This window comes from Theropithecus gelada, chromosome 6 (genome assembly GCF_003255815.1).
Source record: "Theropithecus gelada isolate Dixy chromosome 6, Tgel_1.0, whole genome shotgun sequence".
NCBI classification, from domain to species: domain Eukaryota; kingdom Metazoa; phylum Chordata; class Mammalia; order Primates; family Cercopithecidae; genus Theropithecus; species Theropithecus gelada.
In genome coordinates, this window is record NC_037673.1 from 896735 (window position 1) to 917613 (window position 20879).

Below are 20879 nucleotides of genomic sequence, written 5' to 3' on the forward strand. Positions count from 1 at the left end.
GGAGCCCAGGCCACGCCCACCCCCACTCTGGGAGCCAAGGAAATTTGCCCAGAGGTCTCTGAGCCTCACTCAGTGGACACGACTGTCCCTTAAAGTGGAACAAGCGTTAAACGGGCATCTGCAAAGAGCCACAGGGTCACGTGAACAGACCCAGCACTGAGGGGCCAGCTCAGCGGAACGCAGCTCAAACACGGCCTGTCCTTCTAAGAAGGGGCACACATTTCCCTTGGCCTCGCACCCAGCACTGAGGGGCCAGCTCGGTGGGATGCGGCTCAAACATGGTCTGCCCTCCTAAAGGAGGGGGACACCTTTCCTTTGGCCTCAAGATCAAAATTGCCAGAGAAGACATTTAGCAAATCATGAATAAAGCCACTGCGGGGCTGGAGGGAGGCCAAGTGGTCAAACGTGAGCAGGTGCCTGAATGCAGGAGCTGTCACAGCCCGGCCCAGCTTAGATTCCGCCAAGGCACACAGCTCCTCATGCCCCCACCACAGCTCATTCCCCCGACCGCCCCCAGGGCCAACAGTCTGTCTGGTGATGAGCCCAGTGATGCCCCAGGTGAGGACCCACTGCTGGGGTCCATGCCCAACCCTGGGGGCAGTGCTCAGACCTGCTCAATGACGACGGCATCTCTCAGCGGGCTGGTCTCCTGCAGGTGAGCCACGAACTGTCGCATGTACGGCTGGAGGTCTGTCAAGGTAGAGACCTGCCGGCAGAGGAGAGGGCATGAGCCACAAATGTGGCCCACCCTGGCCAGAGCTGGGCACTTGTTTCTTCCAACCAGGACACGTAGACCTGAAGCCAAGCCCGATGGCAGGAGGAAGCCCAGGGAGCCCCCGGGGAGCTTGCGAAAGGGGAGCTGAGGGGCCGGGGACACAAAGCAGCTACAGACACACCTGGGACTCCATCTGCAGCCACCACACATCAGACCCCTGTGACCGACTGCCATCCACAATCACCACATGTCAGACCCCCACGACCGTCCCACGACCGTCCACCACCCACAGTCACCACACATTAGACCCCACGACCGACTGCCATCCACAGTCACCACACATCAGACCCCACGACCGACCGCCATCCACAGTCACCACACATCAGACCCCACAACCGACCGCTACCCACAGTCACCACACATCAGACCCCACGACCGACCGCCACCCACAGTCACCACACATCAGACCCCACGACCGACCGCTACCCACAGTCACCACACATCAGACCCCACGACCGACCGCCACCCACAGTCACCACACATCAGACCCCACGACCGACCGCCACCCACAGTCACCACACATCAGACCCCACGACCGACCGCCACCCACAGTCACCACACATCAGACCCCACGACCGACCGCCACCCACAGTCACCACACATCAGACCCCACGACCGACCGCCACCCACAGTCACCACACATCAGACCCCACGACCGACCGCCACCCACAGTCACCACACATCAGACCCCACGACCGACCGCCACCCACAGTCACCACACATCAGACCCCACGACCAACCGCCACCCACAGTCACCACACATCAGACCCCACGACCGACCGCCACCCACAGTCACCCCACATCAGACCCCACGACCGACCGCCACCCACAGTCACCACACATCAGACCCCACGACCGACCGCCACCCACAGTCACCACACATCAGACCCCACGACCGACCGCCACCCAGTCACCACACATCAGACCCCACGACCAACCGCCATCCACAGTCACCACACATCAGACCCCACGACCAACGCCATCCACAGTCACCACACATCAGACCCCACAACTGACCGCCAACCACAGTCACCACACATCAGACCCCACAACCGACCACCAACCACAGTCACCACACATCAGACCCCACGACTGACCACCATCCACAGTCACCACACATCAGACCCCACGACCGACCACCATCCACAGTCACCACACATCAGACCCCACGACCGACCGCCATCCACAGTCACGTGGCACAAGTGGTGCTCAAGCTCCTGGGCCTCTCCAGCCCAGCGCTGAAGGGATTGCAGGGAGGCAGGTGCAGCCACAGCACAGGCAGGAGAAGAGTCTGGAGACGTGGGAGAGAGACCAGCACCCCCACCTCCTGTTCTGCAGAATCCCCCAGGATGCTTGCCATTTACCACAGGACCCACCAAACCCCTGCGTCCCCAAGATAGGATGTGAGAAGGTATGCAGCACACGCTAACACAGACACAGGAGACCTTGAACTTGGGAGGCATTAAAAGAGGCACACGGCGACTTTGTGCTTTGGCATGTTCCCCGGCCCCCAGGAGCTGGCAGCAGGGCCATGGGCTAAAACCACATCGAGTACAATTCAACCCTGAGAACCGACCTGGAAGGCAGTAACAGGAAGGTACACGGGGGCCCTGCACCCTTCCCAACCCAGGAGCAGATAACACTCCCACAAATAGCCCATGGGTCTGAGGTCAGCGGAAATCATCCCAGAAATCTGTAATTATTTTGGACTCAATACAGGAAAGCCAATATATCAAAACTGGCAAGATGCCGCTGAAGCAGGTCTCCAGTGTGGGGTCCCCAGCCACTGTGGTACCAGGGAACGGTTTCATGAAAGACGGTTTTTCCACAGGACAGCAGTGGGGAAGGGGATGGTTTCGGGAGGAAACGGTTCCACCTCGGATCATCAGGCATTAGATTCTCATAAGGAGCACACAACCTAGATCCCTGTCTCGCACAGTTCACAGTAGGGTGTGCACACCTCTGAGCGCCGCATGCCCCTGCTGAGCTGAGAGGAGGTGGGCTCAGGCGGGAACGCTGGCTCACCACACCCCACCAGCCTCCCGCTGTGCGCCCGGTTCCTCTCAGGCCCCAGACCGGTGCCAGTCCATGGCCAGGGACCTGGGGACCCTTGCTTTAGAGGGAAAATTGCAACTTCAGATGCTTCTTTAGAAAAGAAAGTTCAAATGTCCATACTCAAAGCTTTTCCCTCAAGGAGCCGGAAAAAGAACAATAAACAAAGCCTAAAGGAAATGGAATGAGGCCATTGATAAATAGCAGACACCAATTACGCAGGAAACAGCCGGGAAATCAGCACACGTGAAACTCTTCTGTGAAGAGAGTCATGAAACTGAAAGACTCCTAGCGAGACCTGGAGAAGGAAACGGAGACCGTCAGCACCAAGGCTGGAGGCAGCTACCGCTGCAGATCTCACGGAACCTGCAGGAAGCGAGTCTCGGCCAGGCGTGGTGGCTCACACCTGTCATCCCAGCACTGTGGGAGGCCGAGACGGGCTCCCTGACCTGAGGTCAGAAGTTCGAGACCAGCCTGGCCAACATGGAGAAACCTTGTCTCTACTAAAATTACAGAAATTAGTTGGCATGGTGGTGGGCGCCTATAATCCCAGCTACCTGGGAGGCTGAGGCAAGATAACTGCTTGAACTCAGGAATTGGAGGCTGCAGTGAGCTGAGATCGCGCCAACGCACTCCGGCCTGGGCAACAGAGCGAGACTCCGTTACAAAAAAAGAAAAAAGAAAGAAAGCGAGTCTCCAACTCGCAGAGGAATTCCAAGGACGGAGCCCAGCCAGGGCCACATCCAGGCCAATGAGCACAGGGAGGCCTGGAAGTCCTGCCCACCGGCCACACACCATTGCAGGCACCTCATGACCCAGGAGTGGAAGGAACAGAATGGGGAGCCCAGGGGAGGCCCCCACACCCTGACTTACTATAAATACGCTGAAGGAGTGGTCTCCTCAACAAAGCTGTCAGAGCAACTGCAGACCCACTCCAGGAAGAAAGCTCGCCTTCAACTCTGTGTTACCCCACGCATGAAAACCAGTCCCACAGATCCCCACCTACCCCACGCATGAAAACCAGTCCCACAGATCCCCACCTACCCCACGCATGAAAACCAGTTCCACAGATCCCCACAGTTCCCACGCATGAAAACCAGTCCCACAGATCCCCACAGTTCCCACGCATGAAAACCAGTTCCACAGATCCCCACAGAGCCCCACCCACGTTTGAAAGCTGACACAGTAAAGGCTGTTCTAAAAGGAGACGCAGAAGCGATGTCACCACAACCTCAAGGTAAACAGAGTTCCTGAAGGGAACACAAACAGATTTAGCCACAAACAGCTGCTAAAGTGGACTGCATTAGTGGACTGCGTTAGTGGACTGCGTTAGTGGACTGTGTTAGAAGTACAAATTTCCAGTCCTCAAAAGGCTTGACTTAAGAGCACAAAAGCAAGACACACACGGCACAGACATTCACAGTGCACGCATCTGATGCCAGACTTGCACCAGAACACACAAAGAGCTCCTGCAAGCCGATGATGGGAGGCAGGCGCCCCGCACAGAGCAGGGCAGGATGGATGGGCACCTCCCGCAAGAGCCCCGGGGCGGCCAGCACGGGAACAGCATGGACACATGGGCATCAAGAGAGCCCCCTGCACAATCCCACGAGGCGGCTGCGACACCATCAGGCCGGCGGCCACCGGAGGCACCACCCTCGCAAGCAGCCAGCCACCCCCCTGGAAACTCCCACAATATCCATAAAGCACGTCAGCGACCCAGCAACCCCACTCCTGGAATTCACCCAGAGGTGAGGGCCTCTGACCCCTGGGACGCCCCCAGAACCCAGAACACTCACAGCCGTGCAGTCCGCACCCAGGAGCCTCCACAGCAGCGGGAAGGATACATCCACGTGGCGTGTTCCACAGCAGATGCCATACGTGGACAGAATACGCAGCTGAGGCGTTCAGCACAGCTGAGACTTGGACCCCCAAACCCACCTCCTGCCTGATCTCACTTGTGGAGACCGGAAGAGGGAGACCATGGAGGTCGGCACCAGGGTCACGGTGGGGGCGGCACCTTCCGCTGTGGTGGGGAGTTCTCCTGGGCTCTGGTGACTTTCTGTACCTGGGCATGGGTGGGTGGCGGGGAGGGGGGTCTCCTGGGCTCTGGTGACTTTCTGTACCTGGGCACGGGTGGGTGGCGGGGAGGGGGGTCTCCTGGGCTCTGGTGACTTTCTGTACCTGGGCACGGGTGGGTGGTGGGGAGGGGGTTCTCCTGGGCTCTGGTGGCTTTCTGTACCTGGGCATGGGTGGGTGGCGGGGAGGGGGGTCTCCTGGGCTCTGGTGACTTTCTGTACCTGGGCACAGGTGGGTGGCGGGGAGGGGGGTCTCCTGGGCTCTGGTGACTTTCTGTACCTGGGCACAGGTGGGTGGCGGGGAGGGGGGTCTCCTGGGCTCTGGTGACTTTCTGTACCTGGGCACGGGTGGGTGGTGGGGAGGGGGTTCTCCTGGGCTCTGGTGGCTTTCTGTACCTGGGCATGGGTGGGTGGCGGGGAGGGGGGTCTCCTGGGCTCTGGTGACTTTCTGTACCTGGGCACAGGTGGGTGGTGGGGAGGGGGTTCTCCTGGGCTCTGGTGACTTTCTGTACCTGGGCATGGGTGGGTGGCGGGGAGGGGGGTCTCCTGGGCTCTGGCGACTTTCTACACCTGGACGCAGGTGGTAGCCATCAGGTTTCCACGAGCGTAAAATTCTGCTGAGTCATAACTGAGATTTGCAAATAGCTGCAGTAGCCTCAAGAAGTCAGAGAAAGAGGTCCTTGCAGGTCTCCACATGCGCCTTTCCCCAACTGAAGCTCCAGGGACACTTCACCTCTGCACCCTGGCCTGGCACTACTCTGGGGGCTTTACCACTCCAGCGTGCTCATGACCATTGGGTGGGAACCCAAGCCCAGGGCCCCTTTCAACCCTGCTGAGCCCCAAGGCCTCCGGCCGCTCTGGGAGGAGTGTGTCCCAGGGAGCGAGGCCTGAATCAGCCTTCCTGTCTCTCATGGAGCCGGCACGGGCCAGGCTGGGGTCCTGGGGGTGCCGGGGGTCCAGGTAGGTACCACCCAGCGTCCCTACTCTCCTCTCAAACCCGGCTTGGAGTCTCCAAGGCCCAGCCCTGTGACAGGACAGGGGCACCCGTGCTGGAAGGGAGGACCCTGAATGTGGAGTTCACCAAATCAGCACCCAAGAGCATGAGGACAATGGTACGGACCATGCCCAGAAGAGGAAGGAGGAAGGCCAAGGGGCCACACACACCCACACCACAGACACAGCGTGGACATGCATGTGTCACGGACACATGCACACACACACACCACAAATATGCACGTCACAGACATGCAGCACAGACACACGCTCATGCACACCACAGGCACACACACCAGAGACACACCAGAGACACACCACGGACACACACGTGCCACAGATACACACACATACATCACAAATATGCTCATCACAGACACATGCACCACGGACACGCACGTGCCACACACATGCCACACATGTGCCACATGCACATATCACAGATACACACACATATCACTGATGTGTAAATCGTGGAAGTACCTCCATCACAGAAACACATCACAGACATGCCTGCATCCTAGACACATCCATATCCCAGGGACACACATCCTGGACACAGCTGTATCACACGTGAGCCTTACGTGGCTCTTGAAGGTCTTGCGGACGTGCCCGTGGGCGGCCTTCCGGACCACAGCGTACCGGCGCACGCAGTACGTGTTCTGGGGCTCGATGATGCTGGCGATGACCTCCGTGAGCCTGTCCTGGGGGATGGTGTCGTACGCGCCCATCACATCCACCTGCGTGAGTGAAGGCAAGGAGGCTGACCATGGCCACCCAGCAACTCAGACGTCACCTCTGCCCTCAGGGCCTGGCCGCAGCCACGTTCCCCCATCTCTCTCTGACCCCCACCTCTCCAGACCCCAAGGGCAGGGCGGGCTGTATGCCCTCTCTGAGCCTCAGGACAGGAGGGCCCTGGCTCAGGACTGGGGTGCGAGGCACCAGGGCCTGGTGGCTGAGCTGGTGCGGTTCCTTCTCTGACGGGAACTGGAATCCAGTGGGACCCTCCCTGGGAGGAGGAGCCCGGGGCAGTTGGGGGTGCAGAGTCGGGGCCCATGTGCTGCAGGAAAGGCTGAAGGCCTCCCTGCCAGGTGCCGGGTGTGTCCCCAACAGTGACCGGGTCACTGCACTCCCTGTGGCCCACCCAGCATGAGGTGTCAATCAGGCAGCCACCCCCAAGGTACAGCAGGGCTGCTGACGGGGTCCCAGCGCCCACCTTGACGAAGTATAGCTTGGGCGGCGGGTCCTGGGCCCGCACACGCAGCACAAAGTTGCGCCAGGCCCTGTGGATATCATCCAGGCCCAGCACAGAGGCACCCAGGAGGCCGGGGCGCCGTGCCCGCTCGTAGTTGAGCACACTGAACAGTGCCTTCACCCTCGAGGCGAGACGCTCGGCCTGGCGGGGACGGCACGGGAGATGGTCAGGACAGTGGACCCGGCCAGGTGCCCCGCCCCACCAGAGGGACCCAGGGGAGAAGCAGCCCCACCCCAGTGTCCCCAGCTGCCCAGACCTAGGTCCTTGAACCCCTCCCAGCTTCCCCAGACCCTGTTTGAAACGTGGTCCCGGCTGCATGTGTGTTGCACATGGGATGCTCATGCCATACCTCTGTCCACCTCACCCCACACTCCCCTCAGATGACGGGGTCACCACAGCCACAGCAGCCACACGGGTGGGGCGCAGGAGCCGTGGGGTGAGGGCCCAGGGTCCTCAGAGCCCAGTGGGGTCCTGGCAGCCATGGCCTGGTCCCTGGGCCCACATACGGAAGTACCCGGTGCCCGAGCACCACGGCAGGACACGAACCTGGGACCTCACGCTCTGCTGCGTCCAGGCCCCAGCCCAGCGACTGCTTGTGGTCCTCAGAGCCTGTCCCTGCCCCAGGACCTTCCCCAACACCCCCACACTGCTTTTCTGGAGGCACCAGCACCTCGGCCACCTCACCCTGCCCACAAATGGGTGTAAGCCGTGCTGTGGGCCTGGCTGGGTCCCGTGGCCCCTCCTCCGGGCCCTGCGTCTAAGCTGATACCAAATGTGGGGCTCAAATGCACTTCTATTTAAAAAGGACACTAAACCAAAGCACAGTCACCCTCTTTTCTCTGCGGAACGTTCTGGCTCCCACAACGTAGTCCATGTTCACGATCGGCCGGAGCCCGTCAGGCTTGGGGAGGAAGCGGAGTCTGGACGCCAGCAGGGTGGGCCTGGCTTCCCGATGCTGCCTGGCCTCTGCTTCCGACAGCTCCCGCAGCTGCACCCTCTTCAAGTGCTGTCTGCAACAGAGAGCCCCTCAGGACACGCTCAGCCAGGCGCCAGACTAGGAGGAAGCTCACGGGAAGCCACAAGCCCCCATCGACTCAGTGAGGGCTCAGGGCACCCACGGCAGCACACACTGAAGGCCATGCCCGGGGCCACGTCCTCCCACGCCGGCCAGACGCCTCCGAGAGCCCTCTACTTGCAGGGCACCTGGACACCTGGTCCTACAGTCAACCCTAGGAATGCACAGTCCAGTGGTCAACCCCCAGGGTGACTGTCCCACCATCAGCACCAGGGAGCCTGGTCCCATGATCAGCCCCCCAGCCTGCCTGTCCAGTGGCCGCCACCCAGGATGGGGTGCAAGGCTGCATCTGGGGACACATGAACTCATGCCCCCTCCACACAGGATGCCTGTCCCTCTGGTACAGCCACTGGGTAGCCCAGGGCTGGCCCCAGGCAGGACCCTCAGGCAGAAAGAGCCGCATCCCTTCCAACGGAGAGGGCAGGGGAGGCTGCTCAGGGCAGCTCAGCCAAGGAGCAGAACCAGCTCCCGTGAGCCCACCAGCTCCCTGACACGTCTGCCCTTTGGCGTTTTCTCCCAAAACCACCCATGGGGGAGCAGGGGGTTGGAGTGGCCACACCTGGACCTGGGCATCTGCGGCTGACGGCCTGGTGCTCTATGGTCGCTGGGCCTGAGGGTGCTCCGGGGCTGGTGCCCTGACCCCAGGCCGCAGAACCAGCCGAGCACAGGAGAGGCACAGTACCCTGTCCAGGGAGGAGGGGCCTCCGAGGCCCCTCAGGCAGAACATCAGCTCCAGCCATGACAAGGAGCGACTAGGGGACCACCACGTCTGTCTGCTCCTTCCCGTCACCCCAATTAAATTCTTCCCAAAACACTGGTCAAATGACCACGTTGGGTCACACACCATTCACTATGTGCAATGTCTAAGTAGGGCACATTGTGTATTAACTCGTTCCGACGGGGAAAGCCCTGACTCTCCCCCAGATACAGGAGGAAACGGCCCCAGCCCCACGTCGGGGTCCCCAGCCCAGAGGCCGTGTTACCTCTGATGAGGTCTGCCACCAGCTTCCTCTGCAGACATCATGATTTGGGGCATGGGGTGTGAGAAGCCCCCCAGGGACTCGAGTGTGCAGAGGAGCTGGGGAAGCCCTGACCTTGTGACTAAAGAGTCCTCACTGAGCCCTCCAGTCAGCCTGGGTGGGACACAGAGAAGCTAATATCATGGCCTGGGCTCAGCCAGGCTGATGTCTCCCAGCCCAGCACTCCAGTCCCTCACTGACGCAAATCCAGCTTGAATCTGCCACAATCCCTCACACTCTTATCAGCTGAACATTGCAGACAAAATCTCGCAGCCATTCAAACGCAGCAACCCATGAGTTAGCTCATGATGGACGTCTCCTACCCCGGGTGCTCCCCACACAGGTGCTCCCCACAGTGAGTCACCAAGAGGGTGGGATTTTATCCTCTCGTGACCTAAATCCAGCAGATTAAAGATTCATGCAGAACAGCATGAATTAAAAGAGAATCGGGGGCCAGGCACAGTGGCTCAGCCTATAAACCAAGCATTCTGGGAGGCCAAGGTGGGTGGATCACCTGTGGTCAGGAGTTCGAGACCAGCCTGGCCAACATGGCAAAAGCCCATCTCTACTAAAAATACAAAAATTAGCCAGGCGTGGTGGCAGGTGCTTGTAATTCCAGCTACTTAGGAGGCTGAGGCTGGAGAATCGCTTAAACCCGGGAGGTGGAGGTTGCAGTGAGTGAAGATTACAGCACTGCACTCTAGCCTGGGCAACAGAGCAAGTCTCCATCTCAAAAAAAAAAAAAAAAAAAAGAGAAAGAGAGAATCGGATCCACATCCCGAGGAGGGGCAAGGAGGCTGGTGGTAGTGTTTCCATCCAATATAAATCACTTCTGCTTTACAGACCCCAGAGACCACTTGGCATAAACTCCTGATTTTACAAGTAACAGAATGTGAGCTCCGGGCAATCAGAGCCCAGCACAGAATCCACTCGGGCCAGGCCTGTGACGGGGGCCCTGGCTCCCAGCCCAGAGCCGCACAGCCAGGGAAGCACCAGCAAGGGACGACAGGCGCACGCTGAGGCCGGGGCTGGTGCTGCAGGACTTCGAGAAGCAGAGGACCGGCGTGGGGGTACGCTACCTGATTCCAATGCTTTGCAACTTGCTCCAGACACTCTTCCGGTAGAAAAAGAGCCTGTTCTTCTGAAACGTGGTCTCCGTGACATAAAAAAAAGACCTGAGCAGCTCGACCACATACACACTCATCAGCCAGTGCAGGAACTTGGCCAGGATCTCCTCCCGTAGACGGTGCTCCGCGGCCGGCACACAGCCCACCCCTGAAACGAGAAGGACACCGCACATCCAGCTCACTGCAGGGCCTGGTGACCTCATCCCAGACCTGCACCATCTGGTACGACAGCCATGGCCACGGGGAGCCCAGCAGGTCCAGGCTGAGATGGCCGCACACGGGACCCACACACGGGATCCCGCAGATCAAGCACAAAAAACGTCACACGTCCTGTGAGTGACACTCCCACCAATGACACCCTAAATGATGAGCTGTGGATATGCTGGGCTTCAGTAAAATTATTATTACGTTAATTTCACCTTTTCTTGTTTACTTTTTCAACGTGGCTATTAGAATTTTTTTTTTCTTTTTCTTTTTTTTTTTTTTTTTGAGACAGAGTCTCCCTCTGTTGCCAGGCTGGAGTGCAGTGGCACAATGTCAGCTCACTGCAACTTCCAACTCCCTGGTTCAAGCGATTCTCCTACCTCAGCCTCCCAGGTAGCTGGGATTACAGGCGCCCACCACCATGCCCGGCTAATTTTTGTGTTTTTAGTAGAGATAGGGTTTCACCATGTTGGCCAGGTTGGTCTCGATCTCCTGACCTCGTGATCCATCCGCCTGGGCCTCCCAAAGTGCTGGGATTACAGGTGTGAGCCACCGCGCCCAGCTTAGACATTTAAAAATGATCCACGTGGCTCACGTCATGCTTCTGTTGGACGACAATGGCTCGGAGCCTCATCCTTTGTCCTGGTCCCTAAGCAGAAGGGAGGAGGCAGACACTTCCCCGCCAGGCAGCACATCGGGGCTGGCACCAGACCGTAGGTTTGCGTGATTTCAAACTCGTCACCACGGAGCCACCAGATCCCAACGTGCCTGGGGTTTTCCAGGCTGAACCCAGGCCGAGCGGACACTGCTGTCACCCACTGGCTAAGGAATGCCGGCCACGTGGTGCTCCAGACACTCACGGGCCAAGATGATCACCCTCCTCGTGAGTCTCCACATCTTCATCTGTGCATAAGCAGAGGTCCCTGGACGTCACTAGATGCCATGGAGGCCACAGCGCAGGTAAAGCTGGGGTTTACCAGCAATAACAAGACAGAAGAACCATGCACAGGACAAGGAAGGGGACCCCAGAAGGCAGGCCTGAGACAGTAGACAGATGGGGAACAAAGGAGGAAAAGCGGGGCAGGGACAAAGCTAAAGAAACACTGAACACGGAAAACAATATTAATAATGGTTACCTTTATTAACCATTAATAAGGGGTTATTAATGGGTGAGTGAGGCGCGGTCCCCGGGTGTCAAGATACCCAAGATAGAACTAAATCAGCAGGGAAAATAGCACATAGGCTGGGGGTGGTGACCAGAGTTAAAATACACTTAAGGCTCTTACTGCTCAGGACAAGGGTAGCAATGTTTCAGACTTCATTTTAAAAGATCAGGGTAGGCCAGGCACGGTGGCTCGCGCCTGTAATCCCAGCACTGTGGGAGGCCGAGGCGGGCAGATCACTTGAGGTCAGGAGGTTGAGACAAGCCTGGCCAACATGGTGAAACCTCATCTCTACTAAAAATACAAAAATTAGCCAGGCGTGGTGGCATGCACCTGTAATCCCAGCTACTCATGAGGTTGAGGAATGAGAACTGCTTGAACCCAGGAGGCAGAGGTTGCAGTGAGCTGAGGTTGCGCCATTGCACTCCAGCCTGGGTGACAGAGTGAGACTCTGTCTCAAAAAACAAAAGCAAACAGTGACAATGAAAAGATCAGGGGGTAACACTAAGCAAAGGGAAATAAAAGCAAATGCTCAGTGACCAGGAGGCAACGACCGGATCAACACACACTCGGCAGGAAACGCACACAGCAACCCAAGAGGTAGTGAGAAACAAGGGAACGAGGACACGCAAAAGGCAAATGGAGAATCACAGTGCACCAGACGGGTCTCTAGTGACAGAAAAATGAAAACAAATCAAGTTATCCAGTTAAACAACAACTGTCAGACTGGACTGGAAATTCACCTACACGCTGTTAACAAGACATACCTATACGGTAAGAACAAAAAAGTGTTGAAAATTAGGCCAGGCACGGAGGCTCATGCCTGTAATTCAGCACTTTGGGAAGCTGAGGTAGGTGAATCCCTTGAGTCCAAGAGTTTGAGACCAGCCTGGGCAACACAGCAAGACCCTGTCTCTAGAAAACATTTTAAAATTAGCCAGGTGTAGTGGTGCGTGTCTGTAGTCCTAGCTGTTCAGGAGGCTGAGGTGAGAGAATGGCTCACGCCGGGAGGTAAAGGTTACAGTGACCTGTGATCATGCCACTTCACTCACCCTGGGCAACAGAGCAAGACTCTGTCTCAACAACAAAAATACATATATATATATATAAGGCAGAAAACAGATACAGCAAGAAAATACTAATCAAATGAAGCCCAGTGTGGCAGTACTAAGGGCAATTTAAAAAAAGAATTACTAGATGACCAGAGACATAGAAGTCTACAAAAGATTCACTCATCAGGAAGATAAAAATTCTACCACGTGCATGCACCTAATAATGCCCCATATAAATGCCACCAAACAAGAAGAAATGAACAGACCCATCCCCCATGTGATGGACTGTGGCCTCCTTCTTGGAATTTCATGCATCTAGAAGGAGACAGAAGCTTTGCACAGGACTTAATAAGCTGGATATAGTGAACATGCCCTCTATTGGCAGGACGTCAAATTTACAATGGCTGATTCTGGAAACCATCCACACACTAGACCACAAAGCAAAGATCCACAATTGGTATTATACAGACCACCACACAACTGAGTTTGAAATAAATAACAAAATGATAACTTAAAATACTCTACATATCTGGAAAATAAACCATGTTCAAATAACTCACTGCTCAAAGAAATCACAGAATAAGTTAAAGAATACTTAAAAGTGACTGATACCAAAATGACTTCACATCAAAACACAGGGTGCACCAAGAAAAAAAAATCACAGTGTAAGAATATTTAAAAGAAGTATTAACACGTATTAACACTTTTAAGTATTTTAAGAACACTTAAAAGTGGCTGATGTCGAAATTCACATCAAAACACAGGGTGCAGCTAAGGCAGCACTTAGAGGGAAAGGCATAACTAAACTAAGAAGTTAGCAAAGGAATGAAAGAATAAACCAAAAGAAAGCATATAATGGAAAGATAGAAACATTAGAGGTAAGTCAGTGAAATTCAAAACTAAGACTCAAGAGAGAAGTCTGACGAAGGCCGGCGGAGACACCAGCCCTCCACGTAGGTCTCAGAGCAGGAGACAGACGGAGACGCTCCAACCTGTGGCTGAATGTCAATCCACGTGAGGGGGGCGACTGGAGGCAGAGCCCAGCCTAAGCAATGACCGGCAGGTGCCCAGAATAAGGTGACAAGGGTTGCCACCCACCCAAGGGAGCCAAGCTGAGGGGCAGCTTGGGAGAAAACAGGACAAGTGAGGGGGTTGGGGTGCCTTGTTTTCCTTCAGGCCACAGAGAATCCTTTCTGGGACGTCTCTAGCAACACTTGGCAGCAGACACAGGCAGCCCACAGTCCAGCCTCAGCACGACAGGGACCCCGGGGACCGCACCTCACTCACCCTGCACGTGACAGGGACACCCACGGACCGCGCCTCACTCACCCTGCATGTGACAGGGACACCCGGGGACCGCGCCTCACTCACCCTGCACGTGACAGGGACACCGGGGACTGCGCCTCACTCACCCTGCACGTGACAGGGACACCCAGGGACCGCGCCTCACTCACCCTGCACGTGACAGGGACACCTGGGGACCGCACCTCACTCACCCTGCATGACAGGGACACCCGGGGACTACACCTCACTCACCCTACATGACAGGGACAGCTGGGGACCGCACCTCACTCACCCTGCATGACAGGGACACCCAGGACCGCACCTCACTCACCCTGCACGTGACAGGGACACCCAGGGACCACGCCTCACTCACCCTGCAAGACAGGGACACCCGGGGACCGCACCTCACTCACCCTGCACGTGACAGGGACACCCACGGACCGCGCCTCACTCACCCTGCACGTGACAGGGACACCCGGGGACCACGCCTCACTCACCCTGCATGTGACAGGGACACCCGGGGACCACACCTCACTCACCCTGCATGACAGGGACACCCGGGGACCGCGCCTCACTCACCCTGCACGTGACAGGGACACCCGGGGATCGCGCCTCACTCATCCTGCACGTGACAGGGACACCTGGGGACCGCGCCTCACTCACCCTGCACATGACAGGGACACCTGGGGACCGCGCCTCACTCACCCTGCACATGACAGGGACACCCGGGGACAGCACCTCACTCACCCTACACGACAGGGCCACCTGGGGACCGCACCTCACTCACCCTGCATGACAGGGACACCCGGGGACTACACCTCACTCACCCTACACGACAGGGACACCTGGGGATCGCACCTCACTCACCCTGCATGACAGGGACACCCAGGACCGCGCCTCACTCACCCTGCACGTGACAGGGACACCCGGGGACCACGCCTCACTCACCCTGCATGTGACAGGGACACCCCGGGGACCGCGCCTCACTCACCCTCCATGACAGGGACACCCGGGGACCACGCCTCACTCACCCTGCATGACAGGGACACCCGGGGACCACGCCTCACTCACCCTGCACGTGACAGGGACACCCGGGGACCACGCCTCACTCACCCTGCACGTGACAGGGACACCCGGGGACCACGCCTCACTCACCCTGCACGTGACAGGGACACCCGGGGACCACGCCTCACTCACCCTGCACGTGACAGGGACACCCGGGGACCACGCCTCACTCACCCTGCACGTGACAGGGACACCCGGGGACCACGCCTCACTCACCCTGCACGTGACAGGGACACCCGGGGACCACGCCTCACTCACCCTGCACGTGACAGGGACACCCGGGGACCACGCCTCACTCACCCTGCACGTGACAGGGACACCCGGGGACCACGCCTCACTCACCCTGCACGTGACAGGGACACCCGGGGACCACGCCTCACTCACCCTGCACGTGACAGGGACACCCAGGGACCACGCCTCACTCACCCTGCACGTGACAGGGACACCCAGGGACCACGCCTCACTCACCCTGCACGACAGGGACACCCGGGGACCGCACCTCACTCACCCTGCACGTGACAGGGACACCCACGGACCGCGCCTCACTCACCCTGCACGTGACAGGGACACCCGGGGACCGCGCCTCACTCACCCTGCACAGGATGGGCACCCAGGGACCACGCCTCACTCACCCTGCACGAGACAGGGGCACATTGTGACCTCATCTGAAATCAGAGAATAGCAGTGATGACAGGCAGAGTCCTGATCAGAGAACTCAAACTCTCCTCCACGAAGGAAGCTGGAGCGCAAAAAAGCAAAAATGGGTTGCATGACGATTATCTGACTCGGCGTGGTCCACCTGAGCTGCAGCAGGTGTCAGGCAGCTGCTGTTCGATGGGTAGGGACTTCCAGTCACGCAAGACACAGCAGTTCAAGCAAACTGCTGGAAACACTAGGCCGACTTAGCCATTCTGCACTGTACACAGAAAACCGTGTTAGGAGAGCCAATCTCACGTTATATGACTTTTGCCACCATTAAAAGAAAAAAAAAAAAAGAGCCCAGGAAGGTCACCCTCCTTGTCTGCATGGCCAGAAGTCTTAAATGTCTAGGGAGTTTGTGGGGAGGGGGTGAAATCGGGGGGAGGGGGTGAAATCGGGGGGAGGGGGTGAAATCGGGACTTCTTCTGGCTGTCACTGTAGGGCCTGGGAGCACTGGGAGCCAAAAGGAGGCTGGAGCGGAGGTGCCTCAACATCAAATCCAGAAAAACAGGGTGGGGACACGGCAGGGCTCAGCAGCACCATCCCCTGAACACCTACAAGCACTGTCCCTTCCCTGAGCAGGTGGAGCCATTTGCTGTCCTCTGCTCCCACGTGGCCCTCTTCATACCTAAAGACAGGACCAGGATCTGTGCTGGAGGACAGTCTCATCTCCCTCCTTCTACCCTGTCCTGGCATAGTCAACAAACAATTTTTTTTTTTTTAAGACAGAGTTTCACTCTCATCACCCAGGCTGGAATGCAAGGGCACAATCTCAGCTCACTGCAACCTCCACCTCCCGGGTTCAAGTGATTCTCCTGCCTCAGCCTCCCAAGTGGCTGGGACTACAGGCGCACACCACCACGCCCAGCTACTTTTTGTAATTTTAGTAGAGACGGGGTTTCACCAAGTTGGTCAGGCTGGTCCTGAACTTCTGACCTCAGGTGATCCACCTGCCTCAGCCTCCTAAAGTGCTGGGATTAAGGCGTGAGCCACAGCACCTGGCCTTCAACACGCAATTAAATCTTAAACACAAACCTGCATATTGGCTGACCACGTGCACCTGCAACACCCTTACCTCCCACCCCCAGGAAGAGGGGGTTCTCCTCCCCACCTCTCATTCCCATCTTTGAAATTTCGAAGGGGATTATAAGTAATCCGCAGGGACCCTCGCCAGAGCGTCTGTGCTTCCAGACGCTTCTCCCCATTGCCGGCAATCCGGCTCCACTGCCGTGCCCAGCCTCCTCTGTTTACTGCTCTGGCCTCAGTGCCTGGAAACTGTGTGTCCATCAAAACGTGAAGGTGAACCTCGTAAGTTTATGCAAACTGGACAGGAGGGAGAGCAGAGGCAGAGATCACCTTGTCCACTCGACGTTCAGAGCGAGAAGCCACATATGCCCACTTGACGATGGAGACTGGGGGAACCAGGGCTCTGCCTGCCCCCTTTTCTGAGCCCCCTACTGCATTCAGCTCTGGGGCCTGGGCCCTCGGCGGCCACCACCTCCTCACCTGGGCTCCTGCGCAGCCAAGCACAGTCCCGCACGCTCATCTTCCACGTCAGCTCCCGCAGGCAGAGCTTGGCATGCTTCCCCAGAGAGATGAACTTCTTGGTGTTCCTGAGGAAGCGGCGTTGGTTGTGCCTGGAGCCCCAGAGGCCGGGGGGCACCAGCCGGCGCAGGCAGGCCCGCACGAAGCCGTACACCTGCCAGGGGCTGCTGTGCTGGCGAAGCAGCTGCACCAGGCGACGACGGTCTGTGTCCTCCTCCTCGGGGGCCGCCACTGAGCCCTGGGGCTTCTCCCGAGCACAGACACCGGCTGCTGGGGTGACCGCAGCCCGCAGCGGGCAGTGCGTCTTGAGGAGCGCCCCGTAGGGGCACTGCGCGTGGTTCCCAAGCAGCTCCAGAAACAGGGGCCGCATTTGCCAGTAGCGCTGGGGCAGGCGGGGCGGCCTGCGGGGAGTCCCTGGCATCCAGGGCCTGGAACCCAGAAAGATGGTCTCCACGAGCCTCCGGGCGCCAGTCAGGCTGGGCCGCAGGGAGTTGAGTAGGAAGGAGGGCCGCAGCTGCTCCTTGTCGCCTGAGGAGTAGAGGAAGTGCTTGGTCTCGGCGTACACCAGGGGACAACGCGTGTCCCAGGGACTTGGTGGCCGCGATGTGGATGGGGGGCCCGCGTGGTGCTGGCGGCCCACGGATGGGTGGGAGTGGCGTGTGCCAGACAGCGCACCCTCCAAAGAGGTGGCTTCTTCGGCAGGTCTGGCAGGTGACACCACACAGAAACCACGGTCATTCGGTCCACGCGTCCTGTCCGGGTGGGCCCAGGACCCCTGCCCAACGGGCGTCCGCTCCGGCTCAGGGGCAGCCCCACGCCTGGGCCTCTTGGGCAACGGCAGACTTCGGTTGGCACTACCCCGGCGCCTCCTCGCACCCGGGGCTGGCAGGCCCATGGGGACCCCGGCCTCCCTAACGCTACGGTTCCAGGCCAGTTCGCAGCCCAGACCCCTTCGGGTTCCACTCGCGTGTGGCGCGGGCCGGCCCTGAGTGGCAGCGCCGAGCTCGTACAGCGGCGGCCCGCACACCTGGTAGGCGCAGCTGGGAGCCACCAGCACAAAGAGCGCGCAGCGTGCCAGCAGGTGAACCAGCACGTCGTCGCCCACGCGGCGCAGCAGCAGCCCCCACGCCCCGCTCCCGCGCAGTGCGTCGGTCACCGTGTTGGGCAGGTAGCTGCGCACGCTGGTGGTGAAGGCCTCCGGGGGACCGCCGCGGGCCCCGTCCAGCAGCGCAAAGCCGAAGGCCAGCACGTTCCTCGCGCCGCGCTCGCACAGCCTCTGCAGCACCCGGGCTACCAGCTCCTTTAGGCAGGACACCTGCGGGGGAAGCGCTCTGAGTCGCCTGCGCTGCTCTCCGCATGTCGCCGGTTCCCCCCGGCCGCCCTCAACCCCCGCCGGACACGGACCCTGGGGAGGCCCACCTGGCGGAAGGAGGGGGCGGCGGGGGGCGGCCGTGCGTCCCAGGGCACGCACACCAGGCACTGGGCCACCAGCGCGCGGAAAGCCGCCGGGTCCCCGCGCTGCACCAGTCGCCAGCCCTCGGGCCCCAGGCGCTGCACGAACGTGGCCAGCGGCAGCACCTCGCGGTAGCGGCTGCGCAGCAGGGAGCGCACGGCTCGGCAGCGGGGAGCGCGCGGCATCGCAGGGGTGGCCAGGGCCGGGGCTTCCCACGTGCGCAGCAGGACTCGGCTCTGCCTCCAACCCGCGCCGCGAGGAGAGGGCGGGGCCGCGGAAAGGAAGGGGAGGGGCTGGGAGAGCCTGGAGGGGGCTGGGCCGGGGACCCGGGAGGGGTCGGGAGGGGGGCGGGGTCCGCGCGGAGGAGGCGGAGCTGGAAGGTGAAGTGGCGGGACGGGTAGCGCGGTCCCGGGCGTCTGCGCCCGCGAATCCACTGGGAGCCCCGGCCTGGCCCCTACCGCGGCTCCGGGCGGACCCCGGGGTCTGGGCCGCGCTTCCCCGCCCGCGCGCCGCTCTGGCTCCCAGGGTGCAGGGACCCCAGCGAGGGCCCCAGCGGAGAGGGGTCGAATCGGCCTAGGCTGTGGGGTAACCCGAGGGAGGGGCCGTGATGTGGGGGCCCTGGGAACAGGTGCGAGCGGCGACCCCTTCGCCGCTTTCTCAGCTGGGCCTGATCCCGAGACCCAGGGCTGCCCCCAGGTCCGGACGCGGGGCGTCAGGCTCCGGGCACCACGAATGCCAGGCGTGAAGGGGAGGACGGAGGCACGTAGATGCGGCTGGAGACTAACCCGAGGACACAGCAGCGCTCCTTGGACGGGCACGCGGGGGCTCCCGGAGCGCCTCCCTGCAACACTTCCCCGAGACTAGGGCTCCTTGACACAGGCCCGTCATTTCTCTTCGCAAGTTCTTAGGCGGCGAGGGGTCCCCACCATGAGCAAACCACCCCAAATCTGTTAATCACCCACCGGGGTGGTCCCGTCGAGAAAGGGTGGGAAATGGAGCCAGGAGCTCCTGCCGGCAGCAGGAGCTCCTGGAGCGCCTCACACCCGCGACAGCTGCCTTGACCCTGGGCCCGGGCACTCTGCTAGCAGATGAGGCCAACCTCTGGTCACATCCTGCCCGCACAGGGAGGAGAGCAGCTCCGGGGGGTCCAGGCACCTGGCTCCAAGCCTCGGACTGCAGAGCCAGGAGGCCCGACTTCCAGCCCAGCAGTAGAAGCCACACGGCTGCTGGGCCCCTCCAGACCTGGGGCCATGGCACATCCGCAGGACAGCTGAGGACTTCCCAGGAACCCAGACTCTGGGATGCTCAAGTTTGGATCTAAGGGGCGAGAAACTTCTGAGTCTCCCGAGGCCTTGCAGGGATGCTGTAGCTGAGGACGGCAAACACTGAAATGCTAACAAATGCAACCTTAAATGTAACCTTTCCTACTTTCAGAAACTGGCGGAGGAAATTGCTTTATTTATGGAGCTAGCATTTGAACAGGCCTGGCACCCTCCCTGGGCCGTCACACTCGCTGGAGGTTAGCCTCGTCTTGTAAATACTTGGGATTACAGGTCGCTCTTCTAGAAATCCCCTTAGTGAGCCCGAAGGCTTTTTAAAGGGCTGTGTTTGTGAACTGGCTGTGCCACTAGGGCAAAGGGGCGGTTTGGAAAATTTGTTCCAACAAAAGTTAAGGTTGTAGCTTACTCTGGTTCCCCCCAGAGAAACCAACATAGAAAACATAATTTTAAAAGAGGGAATAGAAGAAATGGAGGCAGAAGATTACACTGGAGTAATTAACACCATGTCCATGGTGAGGAAATGCCTCCCAGCGTTCGATGAAGATCGCTGATAGCCAGAAGACACCCCAGTATTACGGGCGCAGTTAGTCTGTCTTTAAACAGTTGATGATGTCTTAGTCATCACAGTGTAAAACATCAAGAATGTTCTAACAACAACAAAAAAATTCTATCATTGGCTTAAAACACGACACCTGAGTGGGGTGAGCTTCCTACCTCAGACCCAGATGTTTCTAACCAGAGTAAATTCTGAGCTGGGCGC

The 20879-nt window shown here is 59.0% G+C and overlaps 1 protein-coding gene across 2 annotated transcripts in view; it reads right to left on the reverse strand.

Annotated features, from left to right (window-relative positions):
• The window catches only part of TERT (telomerase reverse transcriptase), a 35673-nt gene extending 16575 nt beyond the window's left edge, over positions 1-19098 (reverse strand). For both annotated transcript variants that reach the window (XM_025388359.1, XM_025388358.1), the window contains exons 1-7: positions 18806-19098; positions 17348-18701; positions 10327-10522; positions 7983-8163; positions 7115-7294; positions 6483-6638; positions 611-706 (exon numbers count right to left, since the gene is read on the reverse strand). In XM_025388359.1, the coding sequence (XP_025244144.1) occupies positions 611-706; positions 6483-6638; positions 7115-7294; positions 7983-8163; positions 10327-10522; positions 17348-18701; positions 18806-19024 (2382 nt within the window). In that variant the 5' untranslated portion in view covers positions 19025-19098. The remainder of the gene's footprint in view (positions 1-610; positions 707-6482; positions 6639-7114; positions 7295-7982; positions 8164-10326; positions 10523-17347; positions 18702-18805) is intronic.
• Between the last annotated feature and the right edge of the window lie 1781 nt (positions 19099-20879).